The sequence below is a fragment of the Denticeps clupeoides genome, chromosome 11, assembly GCF_900700375.1.
Source record: "Denticeps clupeoides chromosome 11, fDenClu1.1, whole genome shotgun sequence".
NCBI classification, from domain to species: domain Eukaryota; kingdom Metazoa; phylum Chordata; class Actinopteri; order Clupeiformes; family Denticipitidae; genus Denticeps; species Denticeps clupeoides.
In genome coordinates, this window is record NC_041717.1 from 8,678,955 (window position 1) to 8,701,668 (window position 22,714).

The 22,714-nt window shown below is 42.8% G+C and overlaps 1 protein-coding gene across 8 annotated transcripts in view; it reads right to left on the minus strand.

Moving 5' to 3' along the window:
* fbrsl1 (fibrosin-like 1) overlaps window positions 1-22,714 on the minus strand; it is a 239,931-nt gene that overhangs the window by 173,142 nt on the left and 44,075 nt on the right. For all 8 annotated transcript variants that reach the window (XM_028995353.1, XM_028995358.1, XM_028995352.1 and 5 more), the window contains exon 2: window positions 8,190-8,393. In XM_028995353.1, the coding sequence (XP_028851186.1) occupies window positions 8,190-8,393 (204 nt within the window). The remainder of the gene's footprint in view (window positions 1-8,189; window positions 8,394-22,714) is intronic.

Below are 22,714 nucleotides of genomic sequence, written 5' to 3' on the forward strand. Positions count from 1 at the left end.
CAAAAGGCACATAAATTATTTTTATGCTTCATTTTTTGTGTTTATAGGTCTACAAAGGCAGAGAAAAACTCCTCTACACTACATCCGCATTAGTACATTTTATTCCAGCATAATACAAATACATTTAAATGGGAAACAAACACGCATTTTCTATAAGCCTGTTACAAATAAAGCAGCAAAGCCTGTGACCTCTCCCACATCAACATATTTTTATGAATTTTATATTGAGTGCAGGGTCCGGGGGAACAAATACGTTCTGAAGAAGCCGTTTCTTTGCAACAAGCCAATAAAAATGCTACTCTGGTATCAAAACACAATATCAACCACTTACAGCCTTGACAGAGACACATTTCATTAGCTTTCACTCTGCAATAATTTCATGGAGCCATCACATTAAGAATTCATTATGCCACACAACAGGAAATGCAATAAAAAATATTATGTCACCTGCAGTGGATTTCGGTTCTAGTGAGCTGCATGGGCGCGAGGCAGAGGAGCCTCTTAAAATTCTTCCATATTGGCACAGTGACCCCCAGTGGATGGATATTTCCACAGTGTTGCACCATCCCCCACCCTCGCCTGCAAGGCCTCTCCTCGGCAGCAGGGGGCAGTGCTGCCTCGCGGAACGGCCGGGGTCCCCCCTTCTGAACCCAGATTGCTGCAAGGCTCTGCTACTGATAAGATCACATCTGTTTCAGTGACACAACTAATCCGATTTAATACATCTGAGTTTATGTCCAGCTTTAGTGGCCTCCAGACGCCAGTGCTGAAAACGGGCCAGGAGGTTTCACACATCCCATTAGTTTATTGACTATAATGTCCTCATTTGGGCCGTGAAAAGCACCTTAGCCTCATGGCAGACAGGCACAGTGACATGCGTGTCCTATGCAAACATGGCGCGGCCTGTGCAGAATTGCCATAGGCTCGATAATGCAGCTGTGCAGGCGCGGCCTGATTAACGCTAATGCATGAATACAAACAGCCCAATCAGCCACTGTACGTACAATAAGCAAATTATCGCATTTACATCGCTAATTGCTTCAGAGCAAAACAGACATGACAGATGCATTATGCATTCATTTGTTCTGATGGAAATAACAAATTGGCTCCAAACTTTTTTCGCTTAATCCACATTAAGGCTTGTCTACATTCCTGCCACCGGGCCATGAGACAAAACAATAAAACGCCAGACAGCACAACGTCTTTAAAAAAGCATGTATGGTCTTCTGGGATCCGTTGTGAAGTTGTCCTGCAGCTAAGTGGGCTTGTCAAAACAGACAAGGCCGTGACAAAAGAGAGAGCCTGCACGGTCACAGGAGGCTCGCCTTTCAAAAAAAAAAAAAAAAATCCCGAGCCGTGTGGTGACTCGGCCATTAATGGCGGCCGAAAAAGGCGTGCTGAGCAACAGTAACACGCACCTCCTTTTTTCACCCCCCCGTCCCCTCCCAGGTTCAAATTGCAACAAAATACGCAGGTAACCGAAGTGGCTGGCTCAAATAGCCTATTTTCCACCACTTTGTACTGAATTACCAGAGGCGAGTTAGCGTGGCATGGCACTACCCGCTAACATGCGCCTCTCTGTTCCAGGATCAGAGGTCAACCCACACATATCCCGTTTCCCGTTCCAGATGGACACCCTGAAAGGCGGGGCGCGTGAAACCTCTACTGTACGTTCTGGAAGCATTTTGACATCAGAACAAAGCGTAAGGCTCCCGAGAGATCCAAGCGGGCTACTGGCGCCTTATTCGCCTACGGATTTGCGCGTAGGCGGAGCGGTTGTGGTCGAAACAAGCCTGTCTAAGCGCAGTGCTGCAATGAATAGAGAAAGAATATCGGCGTGTGTAACACTACCTCACGTCCTTGTTTTATCCTCTTAACAGACTGAAAGTGCCAGTGACTGGAAGGCTGCCAGGCTCCATTGATGGTTGAGATCTTTATTAAAGACTGTGGCCCAGAGTGTCTCCTTCCATCTGATCAGCTAGCCACAGGCCTATTAAAGCATCCGATGTGGCTTAAAAGGATGTCTTTGTAACCAAAGCGTTTCGATGGTCATTTGCTTAATTGCAGGAGAGGGCAACTGCATGGTCCCACCCGAATACCTTCCATTCCCTGGGATTACTCACGAATCACAGCGCTGTGCAGTATTTTGCGGAGGACAGGCTCTGTCAAAGAGATTTTTAATGTGTGCGAGCCAGACCTGTGTGTTGTGTGTGTGAGTGTATTATAAGAATAATCACACACTTGTATGAATGCTCGTGTCTGTATGTGACAAGGAGATTGTGTGTGACAATTACACTACATTTACATTTAAGTCATTTGGCAGACGCCCTTATCCAGAACAACTTCTGGTTCACTAGAACCCCCGACTATGAATACAATCTGTTTATTAACTATGTTGTAGTTTCTATACATAAGACAGACAATAAGAAGGTTACAAGTTAATCTGACACTACCAGTCAAAAAAAACATTTTTTATGCCTCTTGGATTTTTTTTACAACATAGAATAGAACTGAAGACACAGGACTATGAAATAACGTACGCAATGTTTGGCTTCTCTCGTCCACCTTTAGCAACGAGGACAGTTTCCAACAGTCCTGAAGGTTTATGCTGAATACTCGTGTTAATGAGCATCTCATGAAGCGGCTTTTGATGATGACAATAGTGAACAAAGCAGCCATGAAGGTAAAAACAGGTGACGCTGAAAATTCACCAAACATACTTCACTAAATACTAAATATGTTTCTTGCACTGGATTCTTAAAAAATGGCTCCATCTTTGTCTCCATAACCGCCACAGAGTAGGTGCGCCCAAACTTTTGACTGGTAGTGTGCGTGGAGGCAGAGTATACATGCATTTAACAGAGAAAATGTGTAGATCATGTCAGACAGAAGATAAATAGTTTTAGAGACAGATGTATATTTGTTGCCATGTGCAGGTGGTGTCTTTAAGCTTTCATCGGTGGTCAGTATCCGAAGACAGCGGGAAGCTGCATTTTATTAGTGACCCATAAGCTTTTTAAAAAGAAACATGCGCACGTCTCCACATCAGGGAACGGCAACATCTGCACTGTTTAAACACTGCACGGTATTTCTATGTCTGCCGCCCCCCCCCCCAAACTGTTGACTATAGACCGGGCACGGCTGACAAACTACCGGTGTCCAACAAGGCAACGCACGCTTACCCTACTGGAGCTGTCAAGAGCCCTCAATTTAACAGCAGTGCAAATGCAGATCTTAGCAAAACACAGCTGCACACGGCTATAATTTTCATTTGGGGCGGTGTCGTTTACAAGATGGGCAACCATATAAAAACAACCCACCTGAGACATATTTATACACGCATCTGAGATCCAATTTCAACAAAGATATATTACACTCATTTAAAGACGTACCATGCAGGTGTAACTTGGAGCACGTTGATCATTACCAAGTGTCCCGCGAGGACACCCCGAATGCTGAGTGCAGGCCACACCCCCGTGACTCCCTGCACCTGTAGCCCTGGCTATGTAAGAGGTCCCATGCCGAGTGCTCCGCGTTTCGGCATTGTACCCGAACTGAGGAGTGAGAGGAGAGTGTAAACCTTCCCATTCCCACTTCCCCAGTCCCCTCTGGACATAAATAAAGGGTTTTGGTGGAACTTACCTGCACCTGGGTCCTCGTTCCTTTCTGTGTTGTGACCCAAACTGAGGACGTTATAATATCTAGACATAGTGATTTTTGATTGGTATGTTTTGTTAATACATTTAATGATTTATTTAGGTCTTAGGGGCAGTGGTTGGCCTAGCGTGTAAGGAAACTGAAATTGGAAGGTTGCCCATTCAAAACCATGCAGCTAAATCTAGAAAAGCTTCCTTATATGATTATCGCTCACAACTACACCTATATAATTGTATCAATATTGTATCTATAAATGTTGTATCTAAAATGTAAATCTATTTATAGATTGTGGATCAATATTGACAACAGAAAAATGTGAATTAAGAAGTGCATACAGACAATTTTGACTGGTAATTTCCAGTGTTATTTATGCAAAATCAATCATTCAATCATTCATAGTACCTTTATGAGATCATCTGCAGCCATGGTGGTTTATCTATGGCTAGAAGGGGTCAAAGTGCTGGTTTCAGATAAAAAGCACCTTGCTGGTGCAAAATTCTGCAGAGTAGCTGAAGAGGATCGACACAGAGCAACAATCTTATCACGCTGACAATTAGCGATATCTCAGATCTGCTTCTGCTCAGCATAATGACTTCTCCTTTTCTCTTCCCTCCTTCCTCTACTCCCTTTTGATTTGAAAGCAGCCACAGATTAGCTGAGAGCCAATCTGATGACCGCTGATGCCGAGTGTACAGGCCTATAAAGAGGAGACAGGAGAAAAGCAGCAGGCTTTTCCCCAACAGCTCCCAAAAGGTGTGTACTGCAAACAGCAACGCGTACCGAGCGCCTGCAAACGGTTCTGTAGCGCCGACTTAAAAAGACCCAAGAGATCCGGCAGAACTGCAAACGCATCCAACTTCTGACAACATCTTACATTTGGAAGGGAGACAAAAAACACACACACACACAGAGTGCACGGAAGCAAGCAAATGCCAGACAGCATCGGGTGAACCAGGAGAATAAAAACAATAAGAGAATGAAATAATTCAACTTATTTCAGACAAGCGATCAAAAATGAAACGATATTACAGGCCGCTGCTCTTTCAGATTGCATTGTTTTGGCAGCGGACGGCTTAGAGAAACGCCCGTCGGCTCTTGATGCCAGCCAGCGTTTGTGCCATGAGAGCAGTTGATGCTCCCCTTGTTCAATTTGTGCCATTTAATCCTGTTCCATTCTCGAGCCATGATCAAGTCTGTCTGCTTGTGAGAATAGAGACGGATAAGCTATTCAGACATGCTTTGAAGAATAAAAGGCTATAACCACACTGGTTTGGAAGATTCGTTTCCTGCGGACGGTGGACTGGATGTTGGACTGGAGAAATGCGCCCATCCCAGCAGAGATGGCGGGCCCGCTCTGTCACTCCCCCCGGGGCTGTAATTGGATCCAGTCAGCCAGCTCCCGCTGGAGGCCACTCGGCTCCTCTTCCCCGGTGACAGACACCACCCCACAGGGGAGGTGGAATCACCTGACAGCACCACTTGCGTCCAGCGAGGGTTCCGCACCTGGGGGAACGCTGGAGGTGGGTTTTAGGGAAGGTGTACGTCTTTCTCGGGTTCAGACTCTACAATATGACTTCAGTTTTCGCTCACTGTGTTAAAGTGATGCTGTCTTGGGGAGTGGTGGCTTCCAGTGGCTAACATCAGGAAGACCACAAAAAACTGGGTAAAATTCTAAACCTCTAACAAAGTTCATAACACGAGGTGCTTTCCACAAACAGAAACAAGTTCAACACAGATAAGACATGCTAACAAACACAACTTATTCGGCAACAGAACAACTTGCAGACAGAATTTTGCGACAACATATGCATATTAGGAACATGCTCGAAACCACTAACTATTGCTCTTTGAATATGGATTACCTGCTACAGCAAATTGGGTGGTAGCAACCTAGCAGGTAACACATTAGCCTGTGAACCAGAAGTCACAATTTCAAAGCCCACTTACTACCATTGTGTCCCTGAGCAGGACACTTAACCCTGAGGGTCTCCAGGGGGGGACTGTCCCTGTAACTACTGATTGTAAGTCGCTCTGGATAAGGGCGTCTGATAAATGTTGACAATGGAACAGAATTCATCTCTGAGAGAAAGTGACATAAGATAATAAATAGGAAATGCATGGGATGGGCACAGCTTCCATTAAAATTTTTTCTATTATGCTAGTACAGTTCATTCTGTATTGTTCCTAAAAATCATCCCTGGTCAGCTCTCTGACAGTAACATGATTTGCGTGTTAACAAAAAAGGGCAACCACAAACATATTTTATGCTATTTTCAGTCTTATCTTCCAGGGTTCAAATAAATAGACCTTCTTCATAATGTGTCTAGGCTAATATTAAAGGTCCCGATGGTTTTATATAGATCTTAGTGGTCCCCTAATTTTCGCGTGTGTAGCTTTAAATGCTAATGAGGAGGGGAGAGGGGCGGGATGAGGAGGAGAGCGGCCTATTGAAGTAAGCGAATCAACACCATTCTCCAACCACAAAGTTTGGTGCAGACAGGAAGTTATGTCGCCGTTTTTTCCAGAAAAAAAAAAGTTTCTACAGTGCTTCGTGTGACAGAACAAAAAAATTATAATTTGTGCTCATTTTTACATCCAATCACTTAGCAGCTCCAATGCTTCACACATTTTCCAGCCATGACAGTTGGTGGGGATAATGATTTAGGTGAGGGGTGCAAAATTTGGAAAAAGCATGAGGAATGGGAAGTAACCTTTCCCCTTAGGTAGTCTAAATTCCAGAAACAGAATGGCCAAAGCAATCTTTATACATAACACCATTTCTAGCCACAGCAGGACATTGGACAGGCTAGGGGAACTTATATTAATGTTAAATAATCTCACAAAGTGAAATTTCAATGTCACGGGACTTTTAACCTCCATTGTAACCATTAAAATGAAATAGTAAATAGCCACATTTCATATGGAAAATATTGGCTAAATTATCCTTCTACCCAAAATGCCTGATGATAATAATGCCAAAGTCTTCCACCCCCAGTGCAAATTAACGCTCCTCTGTTAATAAACCAGCAATTACCTCAAAGTGAGGGTCATGTGTCATCATGCATGAACAGTTACAAATCACTCTAGCCCCACATTATAATGTCACGTGGCCTGTGAAAGGCTATAAATATGCTGAAAACACGCCTGGGGCCGTTAAATGTAGAGCGTGACTGAGGCGGCGGAGTGATACGGGATCTGCGCGGTTCCTCCAGTCAGCGGCTGACCGCGGCCACCTTTAAAACGCGAAGCTCCGCAGCATATTGTAGCGAGTGCGATGTAAGCTGTGATAAAAATCTTTCTGGGCCACCGTCTAAAGCCGGGCATCAGGGCTGAGCGATGCTTCACACGTGCAGAACCCATCTTTCATGGCCAGATGGCCGCTTTGTGGTGCGCTCCCCACTGCAATTATGACGACGTCAGAGTTTTCGCTCTCAATTTTTTTTTCTTCATCTCCTAGAGGTCCAGGGAGGAAGCTTACTTGCCACCAGGAAAAAAAAGTACAGATGATGAACATCCTCACTGGCTACAACCCCCCTCCCCATTCCCAGTTTACATTCCCCACCAAGGATGCTTTAGCCATAGATAAAACACAAGAGCTCTCATCAGCCTCGATCCCATCTGGATGATTGTGTTTTATATGCATTGAATTGCAGTGGCGGGGCTGCTCAGAGGAGCTGATAAGGTGGATTGGAGTGCAGGGTGGGTGAGGGGCTGCTGTGGCTCAGGAAGGGCTCGAGAAGGTGGGATGGATTATCTGGCATGGCCCTCCTCCACTTCTTCAACATTTATTCCTCCCCCTCGGGCAGGGAAAGTGGGTTTTGAGGTATGGCCGAGTGTGAAGCTGTGCCTGCTCCAGATAAACAATGAGTATCATTATCCTCTTTTTTACTGTTACCTACCATGTGTAATTCCATGGGATGGCATAAAGAAGGGATTATCCCTTACTAAGGGCAAAGACATCTGCAGCATACCTCTCATGTATCTGATGATGAACACTCTGACATTGTGGTTAAAATTGTCTGGTTTGGCTCCATGAATAATTTCATTTTTTGATATTTTGGGTGAGAAGCAAGGAGAGATGAACTGAAAAGCCTGGTGGGACTATTGTCAAACCGAGCAGGGAATTTTTTATCAATTCATAAACAACAACAACAGGAAGTAAAAGTCAAGTGACAAATGAAAGAAAAAAACCAGCATGAGGGTAAGCGATAAAAAAGATGCAGTGGAACAGATTCTCTTTTAGTGCTGTTGGGAAGTTCACAATTCTTCCATCATAGGTCGAGTTCTTGTTACTTATATATGAATTACAAAAATTTGTAATAATGTAAATTTGTAAATAGAGGAGAACATCATCATGTGTGGGAACAAGTGGATAATTACATTACATAATTGCCATAAATGTAAATTTCAGCATGTCCCTCAAATAAGAATCTACATGCATTAATTAAATTATTGTCTCTATTGTGTCACCGATGTGTACCACAGTGCATGCAACCTCGGGTCCAGGACACATAGCTGTCACTCGTACTCACTCGTTTGGTCTTCTTTGAGTACGTCTTCTTCAGAAGCCTCTCCTTCACCCGTTCTGGTTCTCTCTCCATGCAGGTGGCGCGCTCCTCAAAGCCGTTCTCGGTCAGTTCCGAGGTGACACCGTTCTCCGACTCCTTCTGCCTTTTCACCATGTGCTTCTCCCAGCGCTCATTCTGGTCGTGCATCTTCAGACTTCCATTCTTCTTCTGCAGGAGAAGAAGGAAAAAATGCACTTTTGACTCTCTATACCATGAATAATTATTTCATATTTTAAAATATATTTTCATATATTTATATATATCATTATATATTTATATATATCATTAATGTCTATTACCCCTCCAAAGGGTCCCATCCTGCACAGCATAATTTGCATCACTGTGTAGAATAGAAAATATTCCTCCCATACTGCACTACTGCTGGCTTACTTTTATAATGCATTTCTTTTATATTTATCCATAAACAGTATTAATGTGACTTTTTCATGGATTAAATTAAAGTGATATTTAAAGTTGGTGATGCAATGTTATTTGTGGAGCTGTTTCATTCGTGTCTGAACACTGCATGTGTAAAGCCCAAATGACGACATTTCAGATTGAGGTATACAGCGCTTGTGAAGCACAGAGGTTAACAGTTTTGTGGTCAAGTGCAAATGGTGGAGCGGCTCGCCACAAGAAACAAGGCCAATTACTCTCCAGCCATCTCCAGTACTGTCAACAGTCGATGTGATAAATGCTGAAGTATGCATTAGCTCCGAGACATGTCCCAGAGGTTCTTCCACTTATGCCGATGACTGAGCTCACAGCGACTGGAGTCGCGCCTGTAGGACCTGTGCGCCGCGGTTAACAGGCCTGCTGCGAATGAGTGTGTTTTAGGGCCCTGAGTAAACATGCGGCCTGAAAATCAGCGAGTTAGACGTAATGCACTGACGCTCAGGGCCGGGTTGTTAGTTCGAATTTCAACATCTGTTCTTCGGTTGCCGGGATAAATTACACCAGTCGGTCGCAGCCACTGCTTTGTGGAGAGCCGCATCTGAATAATCAAATAATTGGCTCACGGGGGCAACAGATGGCTATCACATTAGCGGTAACAGAACAACAGCAATATGCTTAAAAAGGTGCATGATTTGAACAGGCCCTCATGGCGTTTTATCGGGGAAACTGAACGCGAATAGACATGGTGGGCTCCAAATAGACGTCCTATTGGCTGATGTGACACTGAAAGGTCCCTTTATTATTATTTTTATTAACAACGTCGGCTGCTGGAGCTTCATTCTCACGGGCAGCGCATAAATTTCTCACAAGGCCGGATACCAAACCACTTGTCGCGCAATTCATTACTCGCTGAGACATCTTTGAAGTGCTGTGGTGAGACAAGCTGACAACAAAAGACATAAAAAAAGTATCGGCAGGTGTTTCCTTCTTCAAATCAAGCACAGTGTCATTAATGCGGGCGCTGACGATGGCGCCCATTCAAAGGAGCCTCATTTGCATTCCAAACGGCGTCCTTTTTCCAGGGAACGATGCCGGGCGCCATGCATCAGGAATTCATATAAGCAGAGCTAGAACGGCGTCAATGTAATTTCCTGTAGCCTTGAGAGGAACGAGGAACACTGATGATTTCTTTTCCTCTGATCACTGAATCCAATTTATTTATCTGGGAACAAGATCGTTCACAAATAGAACACATCTCATAGAATGGAAGACATCTGCTTAGATGTAGGGTTCTGCAACTTGAACAAACTAGAACAATCTGACTACTGATCAATTATTGAGTATATCAATTATTTTCAGACACATAAATATCGAAGAGTATCAATGGAATTTATAATGTGAGAGCTTTCTTTGCTATCAAGACATTGAAAATACAGTTTGTCCTGGTCCATTTGAAATCACTATGATTTATTTTTCACAAGGCAGTGATGTACATAACACAATTCACAATAATATGGGATAGATGTAATGGTTTTTGTATCTTTCTGATCATTTTTGCATATTTTTTGTGTTGATGTATGCATCAATACTGAGAAATTCTGTATATCATTTCAAGCAATCAGTAGCTTAAGACTGTAAAAATTGGTATTGGATACTTCTAAGGATGTACCACAAAGTAAAGTGAATGACACAACCCGGCGGCAGGTTGTGTCGGGGAGCAGTGTTTGGGAACGGTGCTTTTGCTAAGTGGCACCTTGGTGGTTCGGGAATTCAAACCTGCAATCTTCTGATTACTCCATAAATCATAACGCTCATTCAAAGATAGAATTATTCAGTATTGAAGGAGATGAATGTTTAAGGTGACTTATTTTGGTCCTAATTTCCATACAGAAATACTGCAATTTTTTTTGCAGTGACACTAAAGCATGTCACCCAAGCAGGTTCTGGGCATGCGTCAACCAGGTAAAATGTGTGACAGTAATGTGTCACATGCAGCATGGAAAATATCCTTTGACAGTGTCTGTACCAACTAAACAAACACTGAATAAAATAATTTTATTTGCTTGTTATTCTTATTAGTCTTATTCTTATTTCCTGTCTAACTATATGCCTCACACTGAGTCCACTTAACCTTAAATTTGGTTGTTCCTTGAGATTTATCTTTTCTTATCTTGAATCATTGAATCATTCTACTCAATGGCATCCTAATCATCATTGATGATGATGATGATGATGATGGGGGTCACCAATGATGGGGATCTTTATTATAAAAGGAATTTGAGGATTTGAACATTTAAGTAACATAATCGCACCATCTGCAGGCATCGTTCTCTCTGAATTCTAAAAAAGTGTGGAATTACGCCAGAGCACTGCATTATGTCACAGGGCTAGAAGGACTATAAGATGACAGTTCCAGGTCACATGTGCAGCCATGCTAACAGATCGAGAGCAGAAAGACACTGTGAGACACTGGATGCGACAGCTACGTCACAGGCACAGGTGGCACCGGGAAACGATGCTAAACTGGTCTGACCCATGCACGTTACCGTGGCAACAACAGCCAGAGCGCTTTGTTGGGGTTCCAGATTATACAGGGACGGAGGAGAGGGATGGCGTAAAGAAAGAGAAATAAACTGTCATCTGAAACTGACCATTCTTGGCTAAATCGCCTGCATCGATAATATTACAACTATTCCATCAAGCACAACATCACAGACAGACAGACAGAACGAGTGGAAGACCTGATTAAAGACAAAAGAGAAAGAGAAGCGTCATTTTTCTGCTCCAGTGTTCAGAAGCCTTTCATCTAATAACCAAATATAACAACATAGAAAAATGTTTATTCACATTATTTTAATCCTAATTAATGCTATATTGCAGGGGGGTGGGGGTGTGTAGCTTCCATTTCAGCATGTGATGCCAATGGCCATGTCATTCCAGTGACATTACAACATCTAGGCAATATATCAGATATGAAATACTATTTTATTATAGCATTGGTTATTTTTCCCAGTGTTTCAGTAATTTAAGTAGCATATGTATATTTTATCCTGAACAACTCAAATTATGTTCCAGTTTTCAATATTTCATTTGTTTTTCTGATTTCTTTCTTCTTTCAAATGCATAGTCATTAATATTTAAGACTGAAAGAAGCCAGTAGTGCAGGGACCACTTCCCCTGCATTACTGAGAGTACACTGATAGGTTAAAGGATCATCTTTAACCAATGAGCTTTGAGGTGTGGCGAACTTGTGCAGGCCTTGTGTTTGTTCTAGACAGCAACTCCCTGCGGGCAGCCTTGTACTGCATTATTGAGGATTTGATCATTTGACGGCATGTGGCATGTGAGAGTAAATGTATTTATTCTAGTGATTCATTCTGCATCAGGAGACCAGAACACAACAGAAGCTGAACAATGAACACCCAGTAAACAATGTTCTATCTTAAATGTGCTTCATAAATGCATTTCACATTGCCATTATGCATGTAAAACTTTATTGCAGTTACTTAAACGTTCAGGATTTTTGCCAAAAATCATCTTAAAACAAGTATGCACATTAAAGCAATACGATGCCAAAAGTAATTAAGACCAAAACATTATAAGTCACAGTGCATGCAATATAAATCACACTCTTTCCACTCCCCACCCCCTAACACCCACACACAAAATGAGGGGCATTTAGCTATTCATTTAGCTTACACTCCCTTTGCTTAGTTTCTTGCGTTCCCTAAAGTGAGCTACATGCAGAAATACCCAAAGTTCAGTGTACATTTACATTTACGGCATTTATCAGACACCCTTATCCAGAGTAGTTATACAAGCAGTAGTTACAGGGACAGTCCCCCCCTGGAGCAACTTAGGGTTAAGTGTCTTGCTCAGGGACACAATGGTAGTAAGTGGGGTTTGAACCTGTGACTCTATGGTTCATAGACGAGTGTGTTGCCCACTAAGCTACCAGCTTAAGTAGTTGCTTCATTTCATTTTGTAAGGTGTTCCAGGTGTCAAAATACAAGTCTTTTAATTACACTCTACATGTTTTAGCTGTTCCATTTTCCACCTTAATTAAGTGCACTGAAGACAAATGTTATGCAAATCAGTTCATTTCACTAGATTCAGTACCTCAAGGGTCCAATAGGCAGATTTGCCCTTCATGAAAATGAACAAAGCATGTGTGAAACGTATGTGTACAGTGAACATGTGTACATGCTCGTTGCTAGGCAGCCACTGAACCAATCTGTGCCATAATTGAGATTAACAAAGCCAAAGAATGGGCCGCCCTGTAAAAATAAATAAATAAAACGCCACTACATCCCCAGTTCGCAGCTGATAGAAAACAGCAACCCCCAGCAAAAGGGTCTGATCTAATTACATGTTCAGTCCCCCCGGAGGCACAAAAGCAACAGCAACAATATTACACTGAGGTGCTATCGTGCAAGTGCAGCATTGCATGCTCACAAGTGCATTTTCTATTCCAGATCACTGGCATGGCCAAAATCTAAAGCTACCTCCTTATTGCTTTTTTTTTTTTTTACATTCAATTTCAGTATTTACATCGCAATATATAATTTTATATTATTGATATACTGGTGTTCAGTATTGATGCATTGCGGTTTACACTTTGTGTGAAATGTGTGAGAATGTCACTTGTGCAATTATCATTTAAGTCTGAAATTAGTGCCCTAAAAGTCAGTTTAACAGATTCTGGCTCATGAATCTACATACAAGATACATACAATGGCCACTCTCCAATCAGAGCAACCTTGTAGCCCTACAGCAGGGCGGATTTGTTGTAGCGTGAGCATAATTGCGTTTTTAATCCACCTCTCACGCATCCACGCTCTGTACATCTCCGTGGGAGGGGAGCCGCCGCCGGAAGAGCCTAGCGACACGCGGCCGTGCAGGGCTCGAGTATCCGCCGACAACTGAAAGGCGGCAAGGCCCCCGCTACGGCGCCGCTTTTGATCTGACTTGAGCTGCGTCGGGCAAAGGCAGCTCGCTGCCAACCGTCCTTAATTAAACATTTCATCCACCGCTGTCAACGCTTCACGGCCAGCCGTCAGCCAAATCTCTTTATGGTGTAAATTATCTTTGGTAGCAACTGTGTGTTTTTTTGGGGGGAGGAGGGAAGGGGGTTACACTTGGAAAATATTTAGCTCGCTTTCACAAGCGCTAAAGGTGTAGGTTTAGGTGTAAATGGAGAAGCGTGCGGATTTGCGACTGGATAAATTACAGCGGGGCTGTGATTTAAACTGTATTGATTTAGCAAGTCACTCACTTTAGTGCAACATCTGCAGTCTTCCGGCAGCAGCCTCGAACGAATGGCGCCGCCAGTGCTTACCCATACACCTTTAATTAAGTCACGCTGAATACACCTTCCTCTAAGCCAGCGGCCTGCAACCTGTCAAGTGGCATTCTGGCGCTGGCTTGGCAATTAAGGGAATTCGAACCTTCGTTCAATTTCTGTACCACAACCGTAGTGAGAGAGAAATGCTGCTCTTGCGGTTTGACCTTCAAGATTCAAGTTTCAAGATTGTTTTATTGTCAGTACAACAGTATACACGCCGTGTATTGAAATAAAGTTTCACACGGACCCCCCCATAGTGCAATCATAAAAGCAAAAAAAGTATATGTGTTTACACACTAAACTAAACTATACTACGTAAAACTAAAACTTAAATACTGTGCAGTATTCTCTACAGGAGAAAAGTAGAACTTTTATGTACAATGAACAGGACAAACAGGACATAACAACATCACAAACAAGACAAGACAAACATGCAAAATGAGCAGAAATGTGCAAAATGAACTGAGATGTGCAAAATGGTCAGTATGTTATCAGGTGCATAAGGCTGGAAGTGTATTATTGAGTTTATTCAGTGCGTTGAGAGCTCTACTCACTAAGGCAGACTGGCACACTGTGTGCTGTGATTGCTGTGTATCACAATGACAAAAACAACAATCACTGGTAACCCAATCGCCTATAAACCCCATAAAGTCCCAGGTTCAAACCCCACTTATTATCATTGTGTCCCTGAGCAGGACACTTAACCCTGAGTGTCTCCAGACTGACTGTTCCTGTAAATACTGATTGTGAGTTGCTCTGGATGAGAGTGTCTGATAAGTGGCAAAAATGTAAATGTATTTACACTCCAGCTCTGTGTTTTGCCTCATTTTATTATTCCCTAATGGCCTTAATTGTTCTCATTGTCGCTAGTTTGTACAAATCTTGTCCTTGTCTACCATCATTCCTACCCTGGGAATGTGTGCTTGTTTTGTTTATATATATTTTTTTACTTTATGTCCACCATTGTGCCTTATAATGATTTGACATTTGCTTCACCTGACATTCTTCATGCCATGACCGTTACGCTCAGAAACAGGCTCATTTCTAAATATTAGACTAGTAGTATCCCTTCCTTCAGAATCTCTCCTCTGGGATTCCAGGAAAGACAGTAAGTTGTGAATCTGAAAAAGATCTCATGGTGAGAAAATGCAGCAAGCTCCTGCAGAGCGGGGATCTTTACCCCCCCCCCCCCCCCTCCCCTTAAGTGCCTTGATCTGGAGGAGGGTGCTCTTCATTTAAAAACACCCTCAGGGCACGGAAAGCCATGATTGGCTCATTAAGACCTGAGCCCTGTGAAAGCTCTCCTGGTTGTCACAGAGTTCACACCAATAATGCCGGACTTCCAGCAGCGACTACACTTTCACCTCCGATTCTGGGCTTCTGTCGGGCAAATTAACAGTTACTGAACCGCCATTATTCTTCCCTCTTTTTTCTCAGACACTCTGAGGCTCAGACCATCTGGCCGGAGCCAGTTCCAGATAGAGGCTCACAGAGCTGAGTGACAATGGGTGGTGCAGCAAAACAATAAACTGAACTCTAAATCTCTTTAACGGCTACGGGCAAGGACCCAAGAAAAACCACACAGGCAGCCGCACAGACAACCCCTCCTTACAGCACATCTCTGATCTGAGGTGGAGCGAGAGCCAATGGAAATACACAAATAAGATCATGGAAAGAAAACAAGAAGAAAGCAGAGTGGTGGAAAAGAAGTTCAACGACCCTCAAAAAGCCATCGAAAACGTTCCTGTGAATTATTTCGTGTTGGCCCTGTCCTCCCTGGCCCATACGTTCTTCTGGAGACCAGAACCACATGGGCAACAGACAGATGGCTCCTCTGCCAAAAGGCCTGGAAAGATCATAGAGGGTCTCCCCCACTCCGGGCCAATTCATACTACTTTATCTCCACCGTTGACAACTCCCCAGAGATGAACACAGGGTCCATGTCATCGGCGCACCAGCACAACAGGATCTCTGCAAGGCCACATCACACAGGGCTCCTGGCTTACAAACCTCGCCCTTTTATGTTTTATTTCCCCCCAACACCAGGGCCAATATGGCCTGTGATCCTGCCGCCCACGGTCACAGGAAGCCTCCTGCATTTTGTGCCTGGGTGTCATCCCACACACAGGCAGAAAAATACAATGTGCTGTCAGTGACAGATGCATATTACGCCATGGCTCTATCCCCAGACAGGAAGTGCGAGCTCCTTCAATTCTGCCACCTCAGCAGCGGCTCCCTTCAGCGCCAAGCTCTGGCCTTGAGTGTCAAAACTCCAAAATGCTCCAAAAATACACACATTTCACACAGTGCCTGTCACAGTGCCTGGACATGCTCCCATGAGATTTGAGATGTCAAAACTGAGATATAGAAAATGCAGTTATTTAAAATAAATTTAATTATATATAATTCACCAATATCAGGGCTTAGAATAACTTTTTGCACTTTTTAACTGGCATTTCTAACTTTAAATTTTCAAATTTAACAATCTTGTTAACATAAAGTTCTTTACTTGAAGATAACATAAAATGTGCTTCACCGAGCTGAAACAAGATACATTAAATAAAAAGGAAAAATAAGTGTTTCAAGCACTTGAACTTGATCATCACCTCGGCCTGATCTGTTTGTTGCCGCCATGTTGCTGAAAGACAGCGGGGAAAGAGGAGGATGGCCCACTTATGCTGCATCTAATGTGTTTTATAGATGCATCGTGCATTTTTTAGCATTTAATTTCGATCATTTCACTCGGGCTTGCACAGTAAATGACTGGTCAGGGCAGATTAGCGTGACAATGAATGCTGAGGCGGTGTGGGAAAAAAAGGTAAATAAAAAAATGACCTTAATCAACTGCGTTTTCTACCTGTTGATGCCAAACCATCTCAGCTGACTGCAGAACTCAGGAGGTGAATTCAATTTCTCTCAAAAATCAAGTCAAATAACATGCAGACTAGTGCTGCATGATTAATCTAATCGCAATCATAATCGCGATGTCAGTCTGTGCGATTACATGAACGCAAAAAGATGCCATTTAAATGTGACGTGTTTGGTCACATGACTTTCGATTCGGTTCATTGGAGACCTCAGATTCGTGACTCACATAGACATATGGGTACACGTACGTCAACGTCGCCGCCATATTGCGAGAGGCTCTGCTGTGGCGTGAAGCATATATATGTTTATGGAGAGAAGTGCATAAAAATGCCTCACTCTTGTGCTGCTTGGGGCTGTACAAACCGCTGTACGCTCCAAACCAGATCCCGGGGGATTACATTTCATAGGTAAGGCTGGACCATTGTTTTGAATATATTTGGCCATTATAAAATCCCGTTTTATAAGTCTTAACCTTAGCTAAGCTAGCGAAGCTATGCATTCCTGTGTTCAAGTCAGCCTCCAAACAACGTTTTGGCTAAACGTAGGCATTAACTATTTAGACTGTTCTTAAATGTTTAGTTAACTTTTCTCAAACTTTGAAGGTTTCCTAAAGAAATTCACCTCAGTTTACAAATGTTAACCTTAGCTAAGCTAGCAAAGCTATGCATCCCTGTGTTCAAGTCAGCCTCCAAACAACGTTTTGGTTAAACGTAAGAACTATAATACGGGATTTTATAATGGCCAAATATAATCAAAACTGTTGTTTAGCCTTACTAGGGTTTGTCGTTCGACAGTAATGTAAAGACTTTTTTGTGATTATTTAATTTTGTAGAATATTGTATTTTGAAAGCACTGGGCATTTCAAGTTGTTATAAGTAGTTTGTATGTTTCACTTTGAAATTAAACATTTCACTCTTAGTAATTTGTATGCGACTTTTCATTGATATACAAGCAAGTGCCCTTTATCATATCGCAATCGCATATCGCAATATTGATCTCAATAATTGCAATATGTCTTTTTCCCCAAATCGTGCAGCCCTAATGCAGACTAGAACAAAACCCTTGTCTTTGGGCAAATTACAGCTTGGCAGTGTCTTCTGGATCATTGTGAGAAAGTACAGACACTGTTATAGTTTATTATAGTTTAGTATTAATTCATCAGGGATGAAGTCAGAATATGAATGTATTTATGTAGTCACCATTAGCACATGAACTACTCTGAGATCATGTAATCTGAATAAAAACAACATTTTCAGAATATCAGGTTAACAGGGAGAAGAGCGGGTTGTGTGGAAATATTCAATTTGCACCCAAGGTAGATTTGCACTGATGTGCCATGCTTTTTGTTTCTGAGTTTAATGAAGTCTTTTATTCCTATTTATTCAGCAGTCGTTTTCTATTGAAGCAAATCTAACATGAAAGGCAGAATTTGTGCTTCTTCTTCTGAATACTTGATGCTGAAACGTGCCTGCAGTTAGAAATCAGAGACACATTTACTTGGCTTTAATATGAAGTTCTGTTGATGGTGACAGTAATAAATTCCTCCCTAAATAACTGCCTCACCCACAGACATCCTCACCCGATTCATAAGAGTCTGTTTCAGCAATGGATAGACTGTTTTTTTCTAATGATGATGAGCGCTGTTTATCCCTGTCCAATTAATTTACACTTGCCTAATTATGAACTACCCACAACCACACTGTGAAAAAAATGTAAAGTAATAAGTTTAGTGGCTGCATGCCATTTTGAAAATAAAGTCCAACTAATAGAGCATTTGCCAAAACATAAAAAAAATTATATTCAGGAGGTCATGACAAAATGCAAAATTTTTGATACGAGTGTCTTAATTGGTCTTAAAAAGGAGAGTGCTATGCTTGGGTTTGTCTCATAAGTATAACTTATACTTTTGTGTTATTAGAACTGAAAGGATTTAGTACTTTTTTGGCTTGTGTGTTTTTTTTTTACTACTGGTGTTCTCCCAAATAAGGCTATTTAGATTCCTTTTAATAAATGAAAAGGACCGTTAAATGACACAAATGAGTGTAGCACACACACAGTCATTTGGATTCTTTTTTTTTTAAAGAGAGATGATTATTTGTTAAAAGAAAATGCACAGAAGCAGACAAAAGCCAGGCCAGTGACGAAACGATGAAAACCCTGTCACATGCTTGGATGCGACTGTGTTTCTGGGAAGCCAGCAACTCTCTCCAGCTGTGAAGTGAATGAGTGTGAAGAATGAGCTTTATTCACACCGGCGAGGAGAGCAGCAGTGCCGTGGAGAAGAAGCGGAACAGAGGGGTCGATACGCAAGCCTGTCTCCGTCACACCTGCTCTAACACACACATACGCACAAAGCACCCATCTTTATTCACAATCCTTCACTTGGGTGCACAGCATTCAATCCACCGGCCTCGCGGGAACACCGTCTGCAAGACATTCATGAAGGGACATGCAATGCCCTCAGACTCGGGACACTGGCACGACGATGATGGCGGGGCGCACAGGTGAAGCAGGGCGGCCTTTCAGCACCACGTGACAAGGCAGATTACGGACTGAGAACGTAGCAGCGCTCATTGCCAACCTGACTGAAATGAAGTTTTACATTCTGCTTTTGAGTAAATTTACTGGTGTCTGACACCATATGACCCTGACTGGGAAACAGAACTCAACACGACCTAACACCCACGTACTACAAAAAAAACAGGTTCAATGTCATGTTGTACATAATACCTGCATCAGTGAAAGGCAAACGCGTGAATAAGGGGGACAAAAAAAAAAAAAAAAAAAGACTTTTTAAAGAAAATGTCATCAAAGCTCAGCTCAGAGAATGCTCCGGGGAAATGAAACCTTTGACCCCCGTGCACATGGCAGATCAGTTACTTATCCACTCGGAGAGAAAAAAGGCTCTGGTTCCATCCTCGGCAAAAGAGGAGTCGTGTTCACCTCGCCTCACCCTCCTGCCCCCGCAGCCATGGTACGCTGTGTTTTGATGGGCTGTTCGAGTGTTTTACAACCCGCTATAATTACGGCCTGACATGAGCTGAGGGGGCAGATGTCTAATTGCGTGGCCGGGCGCAGGCGCCCTCCACCTGGAGGCAGGAATGGGGGGGTGGTGACGGCTCAGGGATCACTTCGCAACTGCGGGGCGTGAAAGGAAGGAAGACTAGCCTAAAGAGAAGCCGAATGGATCTGGCGAAGGATTTGTTCGGTTGTTAGCAGAACGTATACTTGATAATGACACCACGAAATCAAAAGAGATAAGATGATCCTTTACTGGTCTCACAAGTGGGAAATTTAACTAAAAGATTCAACTGGACTAGGACACATGCTGCAACAGTAATTATGCAGCAGTAGAAGAGTGCCAATATATTTCCATTTAGTGTGACCTTGACTGTGATTATTTAAGTATATAGTTTTTTATAGTATTGTCCATGACCAAACATGATGTGACACAGATATATCACAAAATGAATAAGAATATTATTGGATATTAATAATGATGTATAATGATGTATGCACAGTTTATGACTGCCTACCCTGGAAACATGAAACAGTCTTTGCTCCACTTCTCTCTTTTTTTTTATTCTACTTGCAAACATGACAAAGTACGTGGCAAAGATAACAAGGCTAAAATGCGGTTCCAACACTGGCTTCATTTTCATTTTGTCCTGTTCCATTCTTTTGCTTCGTCCTGTGAGTGTGACAAAAGTACGCAAGGTGCCCAGATTGGCAGATTCGCCTCTTCACAGAACATCTCTCATGTACAATAAGCACTTTTCTGTACAACACTCTAGCTTTGACAACAATGATGAAAGCAATCAATGAAATTTAGTCCAAACTTAAGAAGATTCACAGCAACAATAATCTTCAATTCAGTTGAGAGTACGTTTTTACAATAATATTACGTACCCTAACTTGTGGTTCTACCAGACTCCACATTCACATTTCAGGCAATAACAAGAATCATTGCAGTGACGATGCCCGATGTCTCCTCAGGGTGGCCCGGCTGGTTCTACTTGGAGGCGTATGGGAAGCACTTGGAACTGTGCTCAATGTAATTGGGCTCTTTAATCCTCTCTTTAACAGGTAGAGAGAGCAGCTAAGAGGAAAGCCATCCATTACGCTTAACAAAGGGGCTTGGCACCAAGCCATTCCATTGCCTTCAGGGGGCTTCCCTTAGCAGGAGCAGCAGGCAGGAGGGCGATGGTCAATGATCTCTTCAGTCCAGGGAAGGAAAGGCGGGGGAGTAAAAATCTCTCTGACAAGCTGGAAATGACGCACAAAGTCACTCACCCTCACCCACTACGCTTAACCATTTAGTACTGTTACTCTGAGTCGCCAATAGTGAAAGTGAAGTGATTGTCATTGTGAAACACTGCAGCACAGCACACGGTGACACAACGAAATGTGTCCTCTGCTGTCAACCATCACCCTTGGTGAGCAGTGGGCAGCCACGACAGGCGCCCGGGGAGTGCTCCATGGCACCTTGCCGGTTCGGGATTTGAACCGCTTCCTTATTCGCTAGCCACCACTGCCCCACCAATACACCTAGTGTACATGCTTTTGGAGGGCAGGAGGAAACTGGATGTCAACACTGGAAGAACTTTCAAACTCCACACACATGTGAGGTGGGCGGTTTACTTTTTTTTATTGCAGTTATTTTTTTTCTGTTCTTTTTTTCTTTGTGTGGTCTGTGTCATTGCGGTTTTGTTGTTAAATATATAAAATTCTAAAAAAAAAAACTCACTGCCATGCCAACGTGTCATCCTGTGCACAAAGTCAAGAGACTGACATCTGAACAGGACCACTCAACTCTTACAAAACCTACAACCATGATCAACACAGTTAAATCTGCTTTTCTCTGGAAAGACTGAACCTGCAAGTACAAGAGAGCAAGTGGTATATTTGCCAAATCACCCAAAATCGTCTAACATGTTTTCTTTCCTAAAAAAAGAATCACCTTCATTTCAGCAAGCCATTAACAATCATGTTATGAAAAGTGCACGTATTATTTGCTTAATTCAATAAAGATAAATTTCAAACCCATCAGATTTATCAGCTGTGAACCATTTCAAATTGCTTTATCATTATGCCATTTAAAATCAAAGTCATTGCAAGTTTGTGGTCGATTAGAAATGTTCTAGTTTCTAATAGAAAATGAATCTTTAAAATGACATCACATTGATCAAAAATCCTCTCCAGACATTGTTCACATAGTAAATGATACTGTTAACTGGATGTTAATAACTGTTATTGGATGGAATATCGACAAAATTAGGATTCGTGTGAGCTGAGATAAATATTATTGTTATTCTTGAGGTGCAAAATGGCATCAAATCTTTTTATGACATCTTGTCCATCACGACGTCACAGAAACAAACATACACAGCGTAACAGCCTCCGTGCATGACATGTGTAATTCTGTCTCTGCCTGGCAACATCTCAGCATGTAAATATCCTGCTGGGAATTGTGGGATCCTGTCGTGTCTCCAGGTCTGGCTTCGGTCAGGCCATCGCACCAGGCCGGGCTCGCCGCTCCGGCCCTAATGAGGAGTGATCCATGGGCTTCCTGCAGAGGAAGGATGTGTTTGTACAGCTCCCGCTCGGAGCCAGCTACCAGGGAAAACAGATTACGCAGCCACTCCACTCGAATGTCAACAGCTCGGCAGAAAAAAAGTCATCAAACGGAGCGGAGGGCTGCTCGAATGCTGCCGTTCTCGCGTGTTTCCGCGCTGTGATGTCGGCGCCGAGCGACCGCAGGTTCTTAAAGAACAGAAAAGGCTGCGAGGAGAACCTCTTCCGTCTTCACACGTTCAACTGGAATTCCCGACACAACAAACCATCTTGCGGCGGCTTTTACTGTATACACAGTATCCAGTAT